Source organism: Stegodyphus dumicola, chromosome 2 (genome assembly GCF_044657685.1).
Source record: "Stegodyphus dumicola isolate Sdum_Otavi_A_Nest chromosome 2, ASM4465768v1".
Taxonomy (NCBI): domain Eukaryota; kingdom Metazoa; phylum Arthropoda; class Arachnida; order Araneae; family Eresidae; genus Stegodyphus; species Stegodyphus dumicola.
The window spans coordinates 221,247,321-221,271,319 of NC_140769.1; the positions used below are offsets into that span (position 1 = coordinate 221,247,321).

A 23,999-nucleotide genomic window follows, 5' to 3' on the forward strand; every position below is an offset into this window, starting at 1 on the left:
ATACATGAGCTGGAGCGTTTTTATGATGCAAATTCCATGATTGATTTTCCCGCATTCAGGTTTCTTCCTACGCAGAGCATCATTCAGCTCGTGTTAGAATTCTTTGGTAGATATCCTTGTTTATTGTCTGACCACACGGTAGCAATTCATAGTTCACTGTTTTGTTTACGCAAAATTTAACCTGCATAAGTCTTTCCTCCAATTCTTTCATTTTTGGTATTTTACAAATTCGATCTGCATGACCTCACTTAACCGGTGACAACTAACGTCTAGATAGAAACTTGACAACTAACGTCTAGATAGAAATCTAGTTTAAGATGATATGTTACCAAGATATGCCACTAAAATCTACACGGTGGTCTGATCATACCATCTGTACTCAATTAAAAAAAAATCCATTAAAAATAATAACAAAAAAGAAAAAGGAAAAAATGCTTGTATATTTATTTTACGTTTTTTATAATTAAACATTATTTTAGCGATAGGGGATATAACAACATGTTACATATGCAAACGTAGATATGTAAGTTTGCTAATTCATTCGAAGCTGAAATTATTTAACAAAATTTCTACTTGTTATCTTGAGCAAAAGGCTCAACTAATCTAATTATACATCTTCACTAAAATTAGATATTACGTTAATTAAAATTAGACCCCAATTAAGAGGCTAAAACTGAAACCCAATTAAGAGAGGCTGATCAAAAATGAAACCCAATTAAGAGGAAAGCGAAACAGAAAACGATCATATATCAATAATATTTATAACCAATATACTATTTATGATTTAACCCCAAAATAAAAAGGAAAATGTAGCATCTACTACAAAACAGTCTAGAAAGTCTAGAAAAACCATCAAGGTGGGAAAAAATAAGGAATGGAAAATGAAATCGGAGATACGCCAGTCGTCACTAGACTGCATATGTTTATACGTATTTTTAAAGTCTGAACTCGATTAATTTCATTATTTTTAAAGAACTCTTTAGCTACGATGTTATGTATGACTGGAAAGATTTATTTTATTCAAAGTATAATTTAACATTTTGTGATTAATTTTCTTTGCTACATAGGAAGTTATAACTACATAAAGATGGGGAAAATTATAATTGTAAAGTGAGGGAATTTCTTAAATTCAAAACTGAAACCCAAACAAAACAGATCCATTCATTTGTTAGCCTGAATAAGATCACATCGTGTGCTACCAGAAGTGGCAGCAAAATATCTTATTTAGTTGTTGGATTATCAGTAAGTTTGTCGCTACATTTCTTGTCTTTTTTGTTGTTGTTGTTTGTTTTATTGTAATTTCTGAAGTGAAGCTTGTTTAGGATAATGAGCAAAGTAAAAAAAAAGAGTTAACGGCTCACGAAGGGGAAAAAATTATACAAAATAACTTTTCGTTAGATGTTATATGAAATATGTATGACGATATTGTACGAAAAACAAGCGAAAACATGCCAATGAAGGAAATTTTAACCCCTGAATTCAGCTAACGAGAAAACAGCTGAAAGGCAATAGAAGTTCCACAAAAAAAAAAAAAAAAAAAAAAAGTTTTTATGTAGCAAACCAAAACAAATTGTCTGAATCAATTAAAAGGATGTATGTGAATGCAATGTAATGCTAAAAGTTTCGACGTATATTTAAAAATTTTGGATAAACATCTAAATTCTAAGAAAAAGCTTTTTTTATATTAAAAAAACCTCTTTCGAGTAAAGAGACCGAAATTTATGACTGACTAGAAGCACATTGAATGGATAAAAAGACAACAGAACAGTGTCAACTAAATCATACATTCTATATTTGGAAGAGGCATTCGGAAATGAAACGATAAAGTCATCATTCAGCTATATAATAAAAAGTAAAAAGGCTTTATTAGTTGAATTTACAAGTTAATTAATTATCCAGTTAGTGTTGCTTTGTAAGGATGCACGATAACAAATTTGGGAAGGGTTTGTGTGATTAATGTCACTTTAAGTAAATTAATGTAGTACATTAGAATAAAACGTAATATCATCAGCTTGTGAAAAAATAATTTTGCGTCTATTTCGATTTCACATTTTAGTAATATTTTGCATTATCATGTTTCTACCCAATATAAAAGCTTTTTTCAGAAAACTATTACGATTACATTGCTAAAATGGTAAGGCTATAACATAAAACCAACGAAAGCCTTCCGAAGCCAAATAAAGAAGCTTCGTAGTCAGAAGAAACCATAAGATAAAATATGGCTAACGAAAGCAATTATACATTTAAATATAAAAATGCTTGACGCAATAAAAATATTGATTTATCCACATGACGACGTTTCAGGTTTTGCTATAGGAGTGTCATCCATTGTAAGAATTTACCATCAGTACCCCAATTTCCATAATTTTGAAAAAAAAAGTTGGTCTGCGGTACCTTTTGATTACGCTATATAAATTAATTAATTGCACTGATGCAGTTGCACACTGATTTAAATAACTGAAGGCAAATTATATAAATTAATGTATTTTTTCGTTTACTTAAGCAAAAAATATGTTTCATTTTTTTTCGTGTTTTTAGTCTACTACATGTTATACGAAATATAATTTTACACATTTTAAATTAGGATCTTGTTAATTGCAAATCTTCATAATTAAGTTATGAGAAAAAGAGACCTATTAAGCTGATTATAATTTTAATAATTATATACATAAGTAAAATATGGAATTAATAATTCATTTCTGCCCCTTGTTGAAGAAATGTTTTCTTCTACAAATGTTTTCTTCTTCCGAAATGGCTGTGTTCCATAGCGGAAGAGAAACTTGCTGTTACCGCTTTAAAACTATGCAAATGCACAAAAACTTAAAGATAATGCTCACCAATGAAACTGCTAGACCCAGCATCTGATTTTTGAAGTAAGATATTGAAGTCAAATATGAAACTTTAAACTGTGTTCCTCTTTCTAATGAGATACATTCCGCAAGAGAAGAAGAGGAAGAATGACCTTGCTTGTTTGCATTAGCTGCTCATAAGTCACGTGATCTCCGAGGTCATCTGCATTGTTTGTTTATAAAAGGTATACATAAGTCACGTGATCAATGAGGTCATCGGAATGTATCTCATTATATGCCTCTAAAACTTAAAATTAAAAAATTTATAAAATTTTACATTTTTATAATATTGAAAAAGAATCTGAACGTCCACTAAAAGATGGAAGCCCAGCTATATAAATAGAATTTATATTGCTAGTATTTGATTCTCTCGTAATCTATCGGAATCTTGTTTTAAAATCAACAAGTTTGAATTTGATTGTTGATCTGTATGAAAGAGCCTTTATGGTTCTTTCTCTAAACTTAGATACTCGCCCGTTACATTAATTCACTTAATTTGAGTTTTCCGGTGAAATAGAGGAGCCAGTAGAAGTGAAAGAAAGATTTAATAATGAAAGAAATCTCCATATTAAAAAGTCTTACATCCATGTCCATCAAGAAAGTCCATGCAAGCAATCTTTTTATGAAATATAAACGCCTCCACTTTAATATAAAGCAGCATTCAAACTAGATCGATTATCTGTAGGTTTAGAGAAGTCTGCTACTCACTGCAAGGAAATTTGTCACATGTCTCGGTTTTCACAAAAGAACATTGGCTTGAGCTAATGCATCCCGTAAGCGCATAATAAAGAAAATTTAAAAAAAAATTAATAATCGAATGAGAACATGCAACAAATATGAAGTTTCCTATCAACCAAAATCTAACGAAAGAAAGAAAAAGAGCTTAAAGAAATAAAAATGTAGTACACACGAAGTATATAATAGTGTTTTTTCTTAAATTAATAAAGAGTGTTATCGCTTTGACGGAGTTGTACTATAAAATCATTAAATGTTAAGTCTTTCTTATTTTTAGTCCAAAAGGGCAATTTGACCATATGTGCTATTAATTTCGTATTCGCATTTTGCGCTGGTTCACTATAAACGGCGTTTCACTTTTAAAATTGTTGCCACCAAATATTAGAGCCCTGTATTATATTTAAAGAAATTAAATAAGGAAGAATCTAAGAATCTGCATGAATATATGTATGTTTCTTGTACTGTGAAAAAATAACAGTATCTAGAAACATCAAATTTTGAATCACATAGTCCTCCACTCGAATATGGGCATCTGAAAGCCCAAATTTGGAACTTTTTTTAGTAGCAATTTCATATTTTGTAGCACTTTATTTTTGATTAACAAACTCAAGGATTTAAAAGCGAGCACTCTACGGGAGGGGAAAAACTTTTTTTTATCTCCAGCGCGAGAGACTGTGTTTCGGGAATTCTAAAGATATGCTCATTTTAAAATTATTTTGCGATATTGCTTTTGAATTTTATGGTTTAAGTGTGAAGAACATGATATTTAATAAATAAAGGTAACACACGAAGAGTTAAAAAAAGACCCTTTGGATGTAATATAAAATCTTTCAGTTTCTTTCTTCTTAATTTTTAATTTCGATGTTTTTCCAACTATTTTGGAGCACTCTAAAATTATGTAAGTTAATATATTTCAATTCTTTCTTTTACGGTGATTTTTCAAATACTTTGAAGCATTGTAAAGCTATGCAAATTTTTGTATGCAGAAAATGGAAGTGTGCAATGAATTCATTAATAAAATGACAACAGTAAAATTTATCTTCATTAAACAGTATATCCACTCAGTTTCTCGACTAAGCATTTTAATAATGTAATATTACTATGAACATCTTACCAAAAATTAATTAAAATAAAGGTTATGCCTTTCGGCTGGCCATGTATGAACTCCTTCCCGGTAGTATTGAAGTATAGTAATACAAAACGCTGCTCTGCAGTAATTTAGAAGATAAAAATAAATTCCGTTTAAAGCAATGTACTCTTTGCATAGATTGCTGCTGAGGGAAATTAGTTCTTCCTGAACTTGTTTTACGAGCACATATTTCAAATAAAGTCACGATTTTAGACAAATGACTTTCTGCTCCCACTGAAGTCATGTAGATTTCATCATCTATCTGTCTTACCTTCGCAAACCTGTCTAAACATGTTCCCTGTACAAGCGCTTGCTTGATGTTACCATTTAGTCTGTTGATACAACCTTAATTTCCATCAACGCCTATTCCGCCGTAGGATAAATTGGCCTAAATTGGAAGTCATCCAAAGTATGAGTAAATGGAAGCTCCAGCAACCCGTTACACTAGCACAGCAAACTCCTCTAATTTGCGTTCCATTATCTAATTAGTATTTCTGAGATTAGATGAGGTAATCGCACACCGAAGCATATCGCTGTGTGCGAGAAGCGCGAAGTGTTGTTTCATACTCTATTTTACAGTATGCGTAATCTCAGTTAGGTCTGTTTATTTTTCAGCAATTTTATTTCGGTCGTATTCTCTGCTGGATAGGGCCAAGTTTCGGCCATTTCTACTGATCCGAATTTCTTAAAATTTTGTGCACACTTTGTGGCATAATAATTTCACAGGTATTTTTTATTTGAGCAGCGTTTTTTAAAATTTAATGTTGAATAATTTTTGGCAGATTCTTTACGCCATTAGACAGACGGGAAAATAATCTTTCGAATGAAATTTGCTCAGAATCTTTAAAAATAATCAGCGAAGTTTTTCAAAATTGATCAATGATACGATAACAGTTGTGACTGCTAACAATAAAGGATTTTTAAAAGCAAACGTTTCTCAAAAAAAAATGAAAATTTTAAACCTTTAAAGGGAAAAAATTTACATCTTCAGATAGGTCAGAAAATCTTGGCAAATAGTGATGTCAAATATTTAATTGTTATATAGATTACAAAAAATAATTTTCCGTTAATTTAAAGTTGAAAATTAGTGATTTTCCTTTAAAAATGTGTTTTTTTTTTGGGGGGGGCGGCGGTAGTTTTGGTTGTTGTGACTTATCTCACTAGTCTGACAGTAACATCAAAATAAGTCTCCAAATTTTATTGTGGCAAGGAATGCAAGATTGTATCTGCCCCTGACATGGGCTTTGGGCATCTTACTAGATGATGGTATAATTTTGCCCAATTATGAAGAGTGTTTCAACCTTCTTCACTACCAAATCACTCAATCGAACTTTCTGTCCGTATATTGTAAGTGCCTCCGTGCCGAAAAGAACTTTACGTTTAGAAGCATCAAAACCCGCTTTGGAATTCGAACTCAAGCCAAATGAGACGACAGCAATACTGCTGTAAACACCTGATTCGGGTATCTCTTTAATATTTTTTTGTCGTCTTGTGCACTAAAATATTTAAAATAAACTGTTTATAGAGAACGTTTTAGTCCAAAGGGGCTTTGTCCCTAAAGGACTATTGTTTTTGTTTTGCGATTTTGCGTTGAATCACTATATATGTCCGTTTCACTTTTCAAACTGTTGCCACGAAATGTTAGAGTACTGCATTATATTTGAAGAAATTAACTAATGAAAAATCTGCATAAATGTATGTCCATTTCTCGCCTTGTGATAAAACAACGGTACCTAGAGCCATCGAATTTTGAATGATGTAATTCTACTACGAATATGGGCATGTGGAAGACCAAATTTGAAATTTGGAATTTGTTTTATGATCGATTTCATATTTTGTAAAACTGTAACTAATTTTTGAGTATCAAAATCAACGATTTAAAGGTGAGCAATGGCAACCCTCTACGGGGAAAAAATCTTTTTATCTCCAGCGCGCGGAACTGTGTATCGTAAATTCTAAAAATATGCTTATTTCAAAAATATTTTGCGACATTGCTATTAAACTGAATTTTATGGTTTAAGTGCAAACATGATATTCAATAAATAAAGGTAACCTTAAAAAACGCCCCTTTAGACTTCATTTAAAATCTGAAACCTTTCAGAATTTTTTTAAATTATTTTTTCGAGTTACATTGGTTTAATAAAACGCGTTGAAAAATGAAAAATACCTTTTCAACTATCACAACAACTCTTGTCATATGTGAATAAAAATAAAACATGGAAGCTGTCGTGTAAAATGGTTTTTAAATATTAACAGAATTTTAAGGTTGGGTTTGATAAGGTCAGATTATTGAGAGTAACTGTTAAGACACGAAAGCTATTTGTTCATGACAGGATGCCGTTATGAAGCAATCTTTAAGGGAAATTGGCTCGTGTTCGCGTTATACACAGGAAAATCCATAAAAGCTGAGATCCCGCCATTTACAGGGAATTGAAACCAGTTCGTTTCAAAAGTTTGAGCATTTCGCGATATTATCCGCTCGGCAGCTTGTGAACCTAAAATATCTAGAAAATTTCGATTTAAAATTATTCATTCTTAGTTGCCCAACATTTTTTCTTTTATTCTAATATAACGAAGAACGTTGAGATGAAGGAAAAATTACTTTTTTAAGTTATAAGGGGTTTTCTCCCTCCTTTCCGCATGCTTTCGTGGTGTAACGGTAGTATACACTAAGCGTATTCGAAAAGTTCAGGTTCGAGTATCGGTGAGGGCACTGCATACTTTTTACATCTTCTGCATCAAAAAATCTTAATGACTCTATAGTGGCGCCCGAACTAAAAGTTGGAGGAAAATATATCGTTACGCAGGATTTGGCGATTGGGTCCCTTAATCCTCCTTCACATTTTGAAAGGGACAGTATATAAGGTATTTTTTTCCTTCCTTCAGCATGTCTTTATGGTATAACAGTAGCACATTTGCAGCGTATTCGAGAGGTCCAGGTTGGAGTACCGGCGAGGGTACTGCACATTTTTAATGTCTCTTGCTTCCCCCCCAAAAAAAACCCTAATGACTCTACAATAATTTAGAGCATTTCATTAAAACCATGTAATTTTTTAAATGTGTTAAAATGTAAAAAAAAATTATTTTGTTTATTTATAAAATTTTTATTTCTTTTATTATTATTATTATTTATTATAAATGTGCTTAAAATTTAAAATATTTAATTTTGTCTTCCAATATATAAATTAATTTAAAACAGAAAAAGCCTTAACGCCATGCAGTAGCTTATTATTTTAATTTATTTAATACGAGTGGCATAAATAATTTTTTGGAATCGTATTACGCAATATCTTTGATAAATATATCAAAAATTTCTCAAGCTTAAAAAAAAAAATAAAATCGCCAATTTTTCTTGTTTTATTTTTTCTGTTCTATTGATTTCATGTAGAGCAAGGTTTCCTAAACTCTTTTCAGTCGCGACTCCTTTCTATCACTGAGATTTTTTCGCGACCCCCAGGACCCCATAATATTTACAAACATTTTGTGAGACTCAAAGATTTTGTGAGAATTTTAGAGAAGTATTGCACAAATCCGAAACACTCGTGAGTGAAACTTTAAATTTTTTCACTTGTACTGTAATATACTATTGTAGTTTTAGGTCATTAACTTTAAATTTCTCAGTTTAAGACATAGAACAATGTGAAAATTTTAAATAACTAACAGACGAAATGACAGCGTCACGTGCAAAGCAAGGAAAGTGAATTATAAAAAGAATGCGTCGAAACGTTTTCGTTTTTTTCCTTTGCCTGTATAACCTTATCTTTATCCATTTTCAGATACATTGTGTAAAAATATTTGGTAATTGTTAAATTATTATAATACGTTAAAGAAATATCAAAACTGTTAAAATTTTTGACGACCCCCTGCTGAAGGTCCGGCGATCCCCTTGAGGGTCGCGACCCACCGTTTAAGAAACCCTGATCTAGAGCACCTGCGCGAGTTTTATTTCATTTAGATTAATGAACCAAATTGATAATCTGAATGTATGTTTTTTGCTTTCAAACAACTTAGAAAAGCTGTTCAAATATCGTTTACGTTTTGCAAAAAACTCTTTCCTGGGAAAACAAGGAGTTCTTGTCAGTTTATGCTCACGGAAATGTTTTAAGTGGTTTCCAAATTAGGAAATTTTTATCGTTTGTCAGCGTAAAAAAAATGGCCCTGCGAAACCAAATATAAAATTGTATGCGACAGAATTAAGAACTATACAGAGATACTAATAGAATTCCAAGGAACAAAAGAGAGAAATAATACATATATAAGAAAGACTTAATTTTAGTAACATATGACCAAAATCCCTGTAAATAAAAAAAACATTTTTATAACTATTAAGTGTATTTATCTAAAGCAGTGGAAAACAAAAGATTCATGAATGTATATTTATTAATTTTTCAGTCTTTTTCCCCCTTGATATTTCTACAAGTATAAGCCTTTTTCTGCTTTGGCTTTCATACAAAATAAAAAAGTAAAACATTTCCCTTTTTCTCTCCGCACTACGTAAGGGTTACGTTGCTATTAACTAAGAATATTTTGCAACAAATTTCACGAAAGCTTACGTAAGGTGAAGAATTTCACGATCAAGCTCAAACAGCACATAAACAATATAGGACCAATTTTTTTGTTGTTTGTTTTACACCACAAGTATAATTAATAAAAACTGCTTCCATAAAGGAGAATGTCAGCTACAGAACCGTTTTATCTACGTTTCTTTATTTTTTTAAAATTTCGTGTAAATAATGAATGAAGAGAATCGTTTGTATATTTAATAAGTCATTCCTTTAAAAGCATAATTTATTCATTTCATTAAGGGTGTAAATGTTTAAAGATTACCAAGCTCAGTAAAATATTAAAATTAGCTCAGTAAAATATTAAAATACAGAATGGAGTGCAGGAGTGGAAGATATTGAAAATGCCGTAATGCATACCCCATAGTGTTTACAAAAATGTTCACATATTCTTACATAATTCTGGATATAAGAAGGTACAAGTATGCAATTTACATAAAAACATCTCTTTTAAAAATAATGTTTTCTAAATGTTCCTTTCTGAGATAGCATTCTTGCATTCGTGAATGGACGTTTCTCATAACTTTCTCTGGCCGTCGGGAGTAACGAATTGAATCTCTTCACATATCGCAACTTCGATTTCATCCAGTGTCTGATGACAGTAGTAAACACACGATCCTTTAAATGGCCCCGTAAAAGAAAATCTCATGCTGTCAGATTTAATGATCTTTCTGGCTAGTTCATATCGTCATTTCTAGGATGGATGCAATGCATGGAGCTTATATGGATGTAGTTCTAACTTATCATGCAATATTCTGCCCAAACTCCGACGTGTTAATCCTGATGTTTTGAGTACTCTTCTGTTATCTGGATCGGATTCAGAACTGTATGCATGTATATATGCGTATACGTAGGTATGTATGTGTATACACACACACATTCGCATACATACATATACTTCTGAATCCGGTCTTGGTAACAGAAAAGTACCGTGACTTGGATGTTGTCTTGCAGAAAGCTGCGAGTTTTGCTCGATCATTAACTGCTTAGATACTCTTTGGAGTTCGCACCGCTTTCTTAGTCCTACATGTTTTTAAATTCACGATTGTCCTCGTTGCTTCAAATCTTTTCGCCTATTCCTTCACAGCATGGGCCAACGGAACCATATCATGATGGTACAGTTGAAAATGACAGCGTCTAGCTTCATAACTATCACTGTTTGTATAATATGCTTTCACAGCGAAAGCGCTCTGCTGTTCTGATCACTGATTTATAGCAATTGAAATGGCATTGTATATGCTACATTATAATGGTCTCATAGTGTTCCTATATTTAACAGCGTCGTCCATATACAACGTATTTCGAAATATCCAACTCCGGCAAGCCACCCTTTATATGTTTTCGCTATGTAAAAAATATAATAATAATAAATTATAAAATAATATTTTTGTTGGCTAAAGCTTATACACTTACATATATATGAAAACGTAAATCATGAAGAAGTACAAATATTGCTTTTAAATTACTCAGGTCAAATCTCCGTCCATGATTTTAAATTAAATGTCGTATACAACCCAGAACTGTAACTCTTCCAAAGATGGCAAATTACCAAAGCTTAAAATACAATCAATTATAACTGTCATAGATAAATGTGACGCGTCGCGAAACATTCGGAGCTGAGACTACAGATGTTTGCAATATTAAAAAAGAAAGGAAAAAAAAAACTGCTTAGACTATATAAATATCTTTCATGTTTTAAGGTGAAATCGGGGGAATCAGATTGAGTTTTATTTTATTTTCATTTGAAGTTTATGACGATAATGTTAATGATATTAGAACAAGCATGCAAATAAATGCAAAATAAAATATGTTACATACTTTAACATAAACACAATGGCAACAGAGAAATTACTTTTCATCACTAATTGATTAACGTTTGTGCTTTTGTGAAGATTTCAGAGAGCTTTTAAAAGTTTCTCATGTATTTTCCATGTCTTTAAATTCTTAATTCCAGGCAAAAGATAATATTCTATATTTTCTCTTTTTCAGAAAACCTATGGCGATTAAGTAGATGATGCATCGAACGTGAGAGGGCGCCACCGCTGTTCCTCCACCATGGGGCCAAGAGATTGTACTATCCTATGTTTGCTTCTGCTCGCGTCTCTCAGAAGTAAGATTTTCAAAACTTAAAACCGCTACCCTAGAAAATAAATAAATAAATACAAATATTAAAAAAACCGAAAGCTTTCAGATTTTATATTACACCCAAAGGGACATTTTTTTCATGGGGGATTCAAAACGGGATTTGAAAAGAGAGAAAGACATTCTATAAGTCCTTATTCATATAAATTCTATTGAGTCATTCGACATAAAATACAGTTAGACATTGTAACGCCTTTGCGTTTCTACGCTACCAAAATAATACCAGTAAGAAATGTAAAGAAACCTCCAGCAAAACATATCTGTACTTAAGGATGCACGTGTTGTTAATGTTAATGGAACGCTTTGAAATCGTTGAGTTTGTTAATAAAAAATTTCATTAAAGTTTTACAAAATATGAAATAGATAATCATACAAATTCCAGATTCCAAATTCGGACCTCTGGATGCCGATATTCGAGTGGAGGAGTACGTTATTCAAAATCTGATGTCCCTAGGTACCGCTGTTTTTTGACAATGCGAGAAATATAGATACATTCATGCAGATTCTTCATTATTTAATTTCTTTAAATGTAATGCAGAACTCTAATATTTATTTGGTGGCAATAGTTTGAAATATGAAACGTCGTTTGTAGTGAATCAACACAAAATGCCAAAACTAAATTGATAGCCTTTATGGGCAAATTGCCCCTATAGGCTAAAACACACACACACACACACGCAAAAAAAAAAAAAAAAAAAAAAATTTAAATTCTTCAGCATCATCATTTTGGATCCATGCGTCGAGTTGCTGTCTACCCCGCTCTGTAAAGAAAGTCGCATATTCTGTAGAACTTTTAAGACTAAATTCTTTTCTTATTTAGATTTCATCCGGAAGCTTTTTTTAATATGCAAGGTGGAGAGCTCTTACTCCTCTTTAGTTTAACATTCATAACAACAACTATGTGATGAATTTTATTCTTAGAGAGACTCAAAAAGTATAAAACTTTTCGTTCATGGTAATAGTGTTGAATCGTGGATATTTGTGAAATGTAAGGCGGAAATCAAAGAAGTGAAATTCCAGTAGATTCTTTAAGAGAAAATGAATTCTTGGTTTTTATCAGTCTATTAATGTCCAGTTATCACGCAGTTCATGATCTTTTTCCCATTTCTTTCTAAATTTGACAACAAACAAAAGTTGTCATATGGCATATATAGTAAAAACTGAGCCACGAATCAATCTGAATTTTAATCACATACATGATTTATGGTCTAGGTAAAAAAAAAAAAAACAAATCCAACAAATCACGTCACATCTAGTACATGTGTGTGTATATAACCCATTCTGTTACCCGGCTCGATGAGTTAAGATTTTTTTATTGATATATGTTGGAAAATTGTGGACTTTTTTGCTTTAAAAGTGATTGAATTGTGTTGTTATTGTATTGTTTGTTCTTATGTTCTGGTTACGAATTTCATGCTTTTAGTTAATCTGCATAAAATAGTTGTAGAATAATCAACAATTTAAAGATTGTTTAAGCGAGACTAAGCCTAATAGAGCGGCCATGATTGTTTGCATTTGAAACTTAGCAGAATAGTGAATTAAGTGAGTTTCTGCATCTTGCGTGTCTTTTTGCCCAGTGAGACCAAAAGTAAGCTTTCAGTTTTGTGCACCGAAAAATCTGCCTTCTTGCACGCTGGCCGAATTGCTTATTTTTGCGCAGAAACTCTAATTTTAATTGTGAAATAAAATGTTAAGTGTTTTAATTGTATTCGGTGATTTATGTCTTTCTATAGTTTTCAATTTTAATGAAGATTTTCTGAGTTTTTATGTACTTTCGCCTTGATGCGAAATGAGAACTGAATTAATTGAATGAGAAATATATCTCTAATGAAATTTGAATAAATACGTTTAACTGAAATGCAGCAAAAATTGTGTATAATTTAAAAGGTCGTACAAAGAAGTCATGTGGTGTCCATATAAGATTTTTTTTTATAATGTTCTTGATTGTATTTAAAAAACGGAAAGAAAAAGGTAACCGGATTCTTAAAATCATCATAGGTAGCAATACCGTTTTTTTATGAAAAATACATTATTAATACATATATTCCTTTCATCATAAGAAAGAATGTCTTTTAGCGATACGAAGGAATACTTGTGAGCATCATAGAAGGGAATGTCTTTTCTTGTAAAAAGATTTTTAAGTGCTTATTTAATCGTATGAAATATAAGACCCTTTCCAATAATAATTAAATAACTGAACCTTTAGCTAAAAACGTGTTTAGTGTGATAAATATTAAATCTAGAACAATGGAAGAGCAAAAAGGAACTCTCTTCGATTTAGTAATATATAAAAATATGGCATATATAAGAAGGCAAACTGATAAATATTTCAACTGACTAAAATTTCCGAAACCTGTCTAGCTAAAAATTTTACTAATTACTCCAATTTTTTCTAAAAACTTATGAATTCTCGCTGCCGCTTTGTAGATGCTTGTAAGATTTATTTTAATTAAAGCGTTGTTTTCTTAAATTAAATCCTTGCTGCATTTTTATTTTTTACGTAAAATTCGCCAGAAAGGCAAATTAAATGAGCTTAAGTAATGAAACAAAATGCGTGTGTTTTGACAGAGTGTTGAGCACTTTAATTAGGAGAGCAGAAACTCTCAGATTTTACTTACCATAATGTTGCGCTGATTATTGATGAGTTTTAGCGTTTGATCTTGTTTGTAGTAGCTATGTTAGAAGGCCCGTTAACAGAGAAGTCAAGTTTTAGTCTCTAATTTGATAGCTGTTTTAGACATAGTTGTATTAGTGTTGTTTTCTGAGGATGCAGGAAACGTAAATTAAGTTTCTTTTAAACATTTTAGTTTTTGTATTTTCCGAAGCAGGAAATATGAAAACTCAGCTTGTGCCAGTTACCGGATTCGCTCCTCTTCTTCCGACTGAATTAGATCTTCCGACTGTTAGATTTCCAATAATCCGCATAAAATGAATATGCTTACTATTTTCATAACAACAACACACAAGACGAATGCCATCATTCTTCACATACTCCTCCTTTCCCTCCACTAAAAAAAGGAGGCAAAAGAAAAGAATAATTAGTCGACCAAACTTACCAAAGAATTGTTCTTAATTCGGATGACATTACAAAGTTAAGTTTAATTTGTTGCAGGTTTTTTTTTAACTCTTTGGTGTGGAGAACCCATAATATTTACGAAAGTTTTGGGGAACCCCCATAAACATTGACTAAATTCGACACACGCGTCATTGAAGCTGTCAGTTCCTTCACTTGTAATGCAATGTACTATTGCAGATTTACGTCTTTAATTTTTAAAGTAAAATGAAAGTTTCTATTGTGAAAAATGCGACGAGAAGTTTTCGTTTTTTCCTTGTCTGTATTGCTTATATTTATCTATTCTCAGGTACGTTATGTGAAAATATTTGGTAATTGTAAAATTATTATAACAAGTTAAAAAATATCAGAATTGCTCATATTCTTGGCCACCCTCTATGCAGGTTCACGACCCACAGTTTTAAGAACCTCTGACTTATCACAATGGGATGTGCTATTGCCATTTCATTTTACTGTGCTTATACAGATACCTACACATAACACAGAGAAAAAATTCTCCACATATTTCTTGCTAAAGCGGGTACACTTTGCAAATAAAAGTCTTACAATTCAGAATTTAAGCAGGGAATGTGGATAGTATTAAGAGACCTAGATTGTGAACGTGTGAGCTTCTCTATATTTAGATTCATGAATCATCTTCTAACGTTGCGCGCCTCCAACTTGCACGCAACCAAGGGGGTGACTGTGAAAACTGTATAAAAGATAGAGTCTTGTGAAGGGTTTAAGTCCCTTTTTATTCAACGTAATAAATTACAATTGCGTGCTCTTGACGCTCACAGACTGCGCCAACTCGGCGGTCAAATAAAAATAATAACCTGAAAAGAAACTAAAGACAAGACTCTAACTAAGAGGCTCTCTAAAATAACTAACTCACCGCGTTTTACAATACCGCTGCTAATTCAGCAGACTTGAAGCTCACTTGAACGATTAACACTACTTCCCGCCAAGCACATAGGCCGAAACGCGGGGTTCTTCAATTTCTCGCTAACTACCTCCGCGCTCGTGAAGTAAGAATATCACACTCCGAACTTGTTTCCTTTCTATTTAAATCATAATACTTCCGCTGATAATTTGAATCCTTGCGCGTTCTACTAAAATTTACATATTCTGGCATTGGCAGTTCCAGGGGAAAGTAAGGCTTGACAGGAAAGATAGTTTAAACTTAAAATAAATGTTAGTTAAAATAAATATAAACCCAACATTTGCCGCTGCCAGAATTTGGAAAACTTGGAAGCAGATCCTACAAACGACCTGTTGTAAGTTTCTCTAATTCTGAACTAACTGGCGAGAACCTCGTTTACACAAAAAAAAATCTTATGTAACAATTTGTATACTAAAATTCTGTTGCTCGTTTTAACTCTCTCTTCTTACAGCAACTTTTCCTGGACTTCATCAATCAATCTTGGTCTTTCCTTCCAGCATCTGGAAGGAATAAGTATCAGTATCTTTCTACATACATTATAATTTACACTTTCTTGACACAATAAATTTTTGTTTTTAACGATTCGTTTTTCTTAGTTATTGCTTACTTCACATTCATTCAATTTTTCAAGCATTAATTTAACTTTACCCTGGCTCTCCACCGTGTGTGGTGTCAAACGGGAATATTCGTGTTTTATTCTTACAACACTTTCCCTAACCACCATGATTTGTTATAATTCAACGACCAAATAGACACACCTTACTCGACATTCTACAACTCAATGAGCTATTTTAATAGTCTTAAAAATTCAAATGTAGGTGGAGAACCCTACAAAACACATTCATTCTAACTTCCCCCTCATTCATCTTTAAACATGCAGGCTTTCGCTCTAAAGCATGACTTTATCTACAATTTAATACTTAAATTTTGACTTCATTGCTTTTAAGCATTCACTTTTAGCATCTACAATTTTATGCTTCTAGACTAAATTCTACTTTTACATAACATTCAAGTATTTACGTACATTTACAAAATTTTAATACATATGATTTTTACAATTTACCATAAAATGAATAAGAGAAAATAAATTTTTACTTTACTCATTCTTCCCCAAGCTGGCGGCACTGAAACTAAAATTCTTATTAGTACAATAATACGAAGTTATTTTTATCTTCGGCAAAATTTTGGCTTTAACATAACAGAATTAGTCTTTCGACCAACAGAAAATGCTTGTTTTTAGCTTTTACAGTTAAAGAAAATAATACTTTTGCCTTAGATAAATAAAGTAAAACAAAACTAAGTCTCAACCGAGACATATTGACTTTCGTCAAAGCATAGAACTTCGTACTTATGCATAACATTTCGGAACAAAAGAGAAAAAAAATTTATAGAAGGTTTTAACTTATCTTTGAGTTTTCGATGCTTGAAACTCCGTCATTCGTTTTTGGCAAAATTGGTCCCAAGTTAGAGGTTTCATGGATGTTAACCTTCTCCTTACTGCCCTCCGAGTGTCGTCCACATTACTTTTTCTTTTCCGTCCTCTACATGCTGGCCTCTTGGCGGAGTAATCGTCTGGTGGTTGGCATTTCCGTTTTTCCCTGGGACGGCTGGTCCTGAAGTCCTCCGGTCTGGAGTCCTTCTTGAATTTCTTCTGTTCCTCGTATTTTTGTGCCTCCTGTTGCCGTTTCAGTTTCCGGAACGGCGGCCTTGCTGGCACCTGACTCTGTGGCCGTGTGCGCGTTCTCCTTGATGTATAATTTTTCCTGCAATCCTTTGTAGGTAGTGTTTTTCTCTTTACCACGGTTTCTTTACCCGGTGCATCTGTATTTTTGTTTTTCTTAAACGCCGGAGTTTGAAAATTATTTTTTCTTTTTGATACCGACGTCCGGGTTGTAGAAGGGCTAGGTCTCTCTTCAGTTCTCTGTTTCTTGGGTGGTGGAATAGTTGTTGTCTCTGTACCTTCTATTTCGTTTAGACTTGAGTCCTGCAAGCAAGAAACTTTTAAGGATTTCAAAATCATTTGGATTATAGTATTTTTCACCTGGTCGGGACTAGCTTTACAGATTTCCCCTCTCTCGTTCTTAAGATATAATACTACTCCTTTGATTTCCTGAATTACATAGGGGCCTTCAAACTTTGGAGCTAGCTTTGCCGTCAAATTGTCTGGGGCACTTGATAAAGAAAATTTCCGCTTCAATACTTTATCCCCAACTTTAAAATCTGCTTCACGGCGTTTTCTATCATAATATATTTTCTGCCTATTTCTTGCCGTATCCGAGGTTTTAAGCGCCTGATCAATCAGCTTTTGCACATCTTTTTGTTTAAACTCCTGCTCTCTTTGTTGCACAAAGAATAATTTATCTAAAGGCGTAATTAACTTTCTGCCTAAAAATAATTCTGCTGGAGTTTTTCCCGTAGTATCATGATTTGCCGTTCTTAAAGCATAAGCTAATTCATTTATGTAGCCATCCCAGCGCTTGTGATGTGTGCTCACGTAACTGCGAATTATTTTTACTATATTTTTATTAACTCTTTCTGCTATGTTAGCCTGTGGTCTATACGGAACCATTTTGATATGGCGTATGCCAAGTCCATTGCATATGTTTTCAAATATTTGACTAATGAATTGTTTTCCGTTATCGCTAATGACTTTTATCGGTGCACCGTATTTTAAAATGTATCTGTGTAAGAATGCATCTGCTACTGTTTTGGCTGACGCGCGTTTAAGTGGAACAATTTCTGTCCATTTTGAAAAATGATCTACTATTACTAAAAGAAAACGATTTTTATTTAACTCGCTCTCGAGGAAGGGACCAAGAAGATCTATGCCTAAAATTTCATTCGGAAATGTAGCGCGAATGCTATTTAAGTACCCGGCCGGGCTGTAATTAATATCATTTATTAACTGACATTGATTGCAGGACCTGACATACGCCGTTACTATTTTCTATAATTGCGGGAAATATACCGCCTCGCGTACCCTTTTAAGTCTTTCTGACCCCTAGATGGCCCGCTGTTTTTGCTTCGTGCAACTCCTTCAAAATGCTTAATCGAAGCGAGGCTGGGATGACTGGTTTATACTCAAGATTTTCGTTTGTTGGTTTCGTATAGAATAATAAATTGTCTATTATTTCATAGTTTTTTGCTCTATTTCTTATCGCATCGATATCTGTGTGCTCAAAGCTTTCGGGGTCTTTCAATTAAGCATAGATATTTCCAAATTCAGGATCAGCTTTCAGTTCAGTAATAATCGTATCTCTAGAATCTAAAATTTTTGAAATCAACACAGCGCATTTAAGTTCATTTCCTTCATCGTCCAGTTTTATACGAGAAAGTGCGTCAGCTACATTGTTTTCCTTACCCGGTTTATATTTTATTGTGATATTATATTCTTGGAGTTTTAAAGCCCATCTTATTAACCTGGGCGTTAGGGTTTTCCCCGAGTAAAGTCTACCAACAGCCGCATGATCCGAAAAGACTGTTACTGGCGATTTGCCGAAATAAACTCGAAATTTGTGTACAGCCATTAATACGGCTAATGTTTCTCTTTCTGTAGCTGTATAATTCCTTTGTGTCTGATTCAATGTTTTACTAAAAAATGCCAGAGGATGATTATTTTGCATAAGAACCGCACCCACCGCATAGTCTGACGCATCTGCTGCAATTTCCAGGTTTTCGTCCCCCTCCGGCAATTTTAAAACAGGGGCATTAATGAGCGCTTCTTTTAATCTTTCAAATGCTGTGTTAGCTTCCGCTGTCCACGTAAATTTTCCCCTTTTTCTTTTGATTACTAAGAGTGGTTCAACAATATTAGCGAAATCTTTTATGAAAGATCGATAGTAAGAACACAACCCAAGGAAAGAAGAAAGTTTCTTGGCGGTGTTGGGCGGTGGGAAATTCTTAATAGCTTTTATTTTTGAATCTTGCGTTTCTATACCCTTTTGCGAAATTTTATAACCGAGATATTTAAGTTCTTTAGTTGCGAACTTGCATTTTGAGGCGTTAATTGTAAGACCGGCCTCTTTTAATAATTTAAAAACTTGTTCGAGGTCATTAATGTGTTGTTCCAACGTACTACTCGTTATAATTATATCATCTAGATAAATTAAAGTTGATTTTCCTAGGACAGGCTTTAGAACAATGTCCATAGCTCTCTGGAATGTTGATGGTCCCCACACAACCCAAAGGGCATGCGTAAAAATGCATAAGTGCCCGATTTTGTTATAAACGCGGTTTTATGTATGTCTTTGGGTCTCATAGCTATTTGATAGTAGCCAGACTTTAAGTCCAAAGTAGACATATATCTTGTCGATTTGATCTGTCTAATGATCTCGTCTATAACCGGCAAAGGGTAAACTGGAAATTTAGTAATACTATTTAGTTTTCTGTAATCAATAGCAAACCTCCAAGCCCTTTTATCCGAAGGAGGAAACTCGTTCTTTTTCCTACATAGTACGACTGGACTCGCGTACTCACTATTTATGGGCGTTACTATTTATGGGCGTTATTATTTTATTCTTTAACATCTCCTGAATATGTTCTTCGATGATTACGTCTTTTTGTTTGTCGTACCGATAAGGTTTAGTCCTACAAGGTTTTTCGGCATTTAATTGAATCTTGTGCGTGACTATTTGACAATTTCCTGGTTTTTCTGAAAACAATTTAGAAAAATTACAAACCACTTGCTGTATTGCTTGCCTTTCATGGTCATTCAGATGGCTAAGGTCCACTTGCGGTGTCTCCACAGGTTCCACCACCCTCTGGTCCATCTCCAACACCACGGAACTATCTTGAAAATTTAATTTGGCCCTCGCGGCCCTCAAAAACTCCATACCTAAAATAAGAGAATGTTGCAGATCTTTCACCACAAAAATTAATACTTTGAGACTTTCCTCTTTTACCTGTAAGTTTAATGATAATTTCCCGATGCAGTGACATGTTTTTCCTTGCGCCGCTATAATTTCCGTATTTTTGGTTTTAAATAATCATACCCTATAAAAATTCTTTTTGAAGAAATTTTCACTCATAAAATTTCCTTCTGCTCCTGTATCGATGAGGGCTTCTACTGGTACATCGCCAACCAGGACTTGTATAATTGGTAGCTGTGAGTTTTTTACGATGACCGTATTTAAATGTCTATTTGAGGGTTTTTTTAAAACTTCCGGGGTCTGGACCCTCCCTTTCACAGGCCCCTCTAGTCGTTTAAAGCTTTCCTTTCACTCTGTGTCTTCTGGGTACGCGGATGTTTATTTTCAAATTTTCTTTTTGGGCCTTGACCTTCGAGTTTCGACGCGTTAGCTTGATAGCTCTTTCCCCCATAAGAGTGATTTCCATTTCTGGTTTCCTCATTTGAAGATTTCCTTCGGGTACTTTGAGAATACGTTTCCCCTCTCCCTTTTTCCGCTATTCTGCGATTTTGAAACTTCACCGCCAATTCGAAGAGTTCCTGCAATGTGCTTGGGTTTCTAATTTCAAAGTAGTCTTGAACAGCGGGTAACAATCTTGGTAATATTATTTCAATAATCTCCGCATCGGGTTTCTTTCCATACAGCATATCCGTTAGCTTGATTTTTCGTAGAATAAAGTCCGTCAATTCTGTTATATCCCGTTGATAGAAACTATATAGTTCGGCTTCCAGCCGTGCGCGATCTTTCACTATGGGGAAGGCCTTTACTAACAATTTTTTGAAATTTTCAAATGTATATGTCTGGCTTCCAAATTCCCCTAATAAAAATTTGCCTATATTTTTCCACCATAGCGCGGCCTGTCCTCTTAGTGCTGATGTGGCGATGGCAACTTTTTGTCTTTCAGAAACAGGGTAGAGCTGAAAGTGGTTTTCTAGAGCTTCTAGAAATACCGCCACCGAATTTTTTCCGTCGAAATGGACGTTTGGCTTGATTGACGCTCTCAAAGTCTGGACCAGGTATCCAAATCCTTCCAACTGAGTTGTCATTTCTTGGTGTTGTCCAGCGGCTTCCATCCAATTTTCGGCCATTTCAGTTCGATAAGTTTTCGGGCGCCAATGTAACGTTGCGCGCCTCCAACTTGCACGGAACCAAGGGGGTGACTGTGAAAACTGTATAAAAGATAGAGTCTTGTGAAGGGTTTAAGTCCCTTTTTATTCAACGTAATAAATTACAATTGCGTGCTCTTGACGCTCACAGACTGCGCCAACTCGGCGGTCAAATAAAAATAATAACCTGAAAAGAAACTAAAGACAAGACTCTAACTAAGAGGCTCTCTAAAATAACTAACTCACCGCGTTTTACAATACCGCTGCTAATTCAGCAGACTTGAAGCTCACTTGAACGATTAACACTACTTCCCGCCAAGCACATAGGCCGAAACGCGGGGTTCTTCAATTTCTCGCTAACTACCTCCGCGCTCGTGAAGTAAGAATATCACACTCCGAACTTGTTTCCTTTCTATTTAAATCATAATACTTCCGCTGATAATTTGAATCCTTGCGCGTTCTACTAAAATTTACATATTCTGGCATTGGCAGTTCCAGGGGAAAGTAAGGCTTGACAGGAAAGATAGTTTAAACTTAAAATAAATGTTAGTTAAAATAAATATAAACCCTACAATCTGAATATATAGATTCAGCCTTTTTACCTCTTCGAAGCAACTGTCATAGGAGTGACAGTTTTAGTGAGTATTTTATTACTCTGTTAATAGTGAGTTATATATAGTTACATTATTACCTGAAATTACTAAATTACCTCAAAGTCATCACATAGATTGTAAAATTATTTTTTGTCTCTTTTGCTTTCTATTTAAAAGTAATACAGTTCAAGTAGAAATTTCAAATATATCTAATTTAAAACACAATAACACGCCGAATAAATGCCAATTCAGAAGTTAAACAACAAAAATCAGCGTTGTATTTACAAAAAAATTTTTTTTTTTTTTTGAAGATGGTGGTTCGGTAAAACCATCGAAACTAGTCCTGTGAAAATTTTGTAAATATAACGCTGATTTTTGTTGTTTAACTTCTGAATTGGTATATCTAATTTGTTTACAGTTCATCCTGAGGGTTTCACAAACTCAAACGTTTAAAAGAAACAGAACTTTGCTAACTTGTGGGTAACCTGTACACACGCTTGACGTAAAAACTTTTCAGTTTACAGGAGGTGAGAGCTAGCCTAATAAGAACCAAAAATATTCGCATGTTATTAAACTTATAAAAGTCAAACCTTGCAAGTATCCTGTGAATATTGTTGCGCGCTGTAAGTTCATAGAGATCTCTTCAGTAACTGCTTCAACTGAAAAAGAGGAAACTGAATAATATAACATAATAAACATTGGTGTAAATAAAAGCTCATACAGCAAGATAAACAGCTATAAGTAGCCTAAGGAAAAAATTATAGGTAAGGCAAATTCCTATTGACAGGCAAAGAATATTGCATATCACAATAATATGTTGTGTTGTTATGGCTTATCCCACCTGATCGACAGTAACATCAGCTGAGGTTTATAAAATCAGAGCTAGCCCACAAAATTCATCATAGCAAGGGGTCAAGGGTGCGCCTGTTGTTGGCCTGGGAAACCATACAGGTGACAAAACGACCCAGTTCTGCCCCCCCTCAATTTTGATGGAGAGCACCCGGGGAGGGCGTGTCCGAGGGTCTCCATCCCTCTTCCCCTACCACTAACCTCTCGAGAGAACTTTCGGCTCGCCACATACTTATAGTACCCCATGCCGCACAGACACTGTACATTTGCGAACATCCGTCATGCCTTCTCCGAAATTAGAACCAGGCCCTTCGGTACGACAGTCAGCTTTGTTAACCACTGTTCCGGTTGAGCGTCACCAATACTATTCACAGAACAATGTCTAAAGTAGCAATCACTGAGAGAGACGCTCAGTCGTATGTACTGAAGTGAACTAAATGCCTGAATGCCTAGTTCTACGGTTCGGCTTTCCAGACATCCCATCAGTCCAAACCGTTACTGCTCCAGTTTGATGATGTGGCCCCAGCGTCTCGGCCAATGTATTTCTTTCTGCCGGTTATTTGACAAAATTTTAAAAGTGCCAAGTTGACAAGAAGTAAAATAGTGTAGTCTCGGGTACATGCGATTTCGCTATTAAAATATCCTCTATGATACACTGATTGTTTCCAATCTAATTATCTTTTATCTAAATCAAAGAATGTTAAATGTGGTCTAAATGTTTTCTCCAAAAATTATAGTAAATTTATATGTTTTATTTTTTCATCCGGATTTGTTTCCGCAGAATTTACAATAGCATCTAGCATTCATATATTTTTACTTTAATATTTAGATTATTTGTTTCAATTAGAGTTAGCAACAATGGAAGTTACACTGGCCACTAAATTACTGGGCATGTAATTTCCTAGATGAGTTCAAATTGCGAATCTGCATCTGCGATCATTTTGTATTGTACATTAAATTAATTTAATCTTTAAAATGTCGAAAAAACTGTCTGTTTACTGATAAACTAAAAATGGATTATCTGTTACGAAGAAACATTTCTGATCGTACCGAGAAAGGGAAATGTGAACTGTACTTTTCAGAATTTTCAGCTAATGTTGGGCTTTTGGACAATTCAAATCACTTGGAATGT

The 23,999-nt window shown here is 33.8% G+C and overlaps 1 protein-coding gene across 1 annotated transcript in view; it reads left to right on the forward strand.

Annotated features, from left to right (window-relative positions):
* The window catches only part of LOC118183246 (neuronal acetylcholine receptor subunit alpha-10-like), a 213,289-nt gene that overhangs the window by 104,260 nt on the left and 85,030 nt on the right, over positions 1 to 23,999 (forward strand). Inside the window, exon 2 of the mRNA XM_085811797.1 lies at positions 11,265 to 11,385. Coding sequence (XP_085667923.1) covers positions 11,331 to 11,385 — 55 coding nt within the window. The 5' untranslated portion in view covers positions 11,265 to 11,330. The remainder of the gene's footprint in view (positions 1 to 11,264; positions 11,386 to 23,999) is intronic.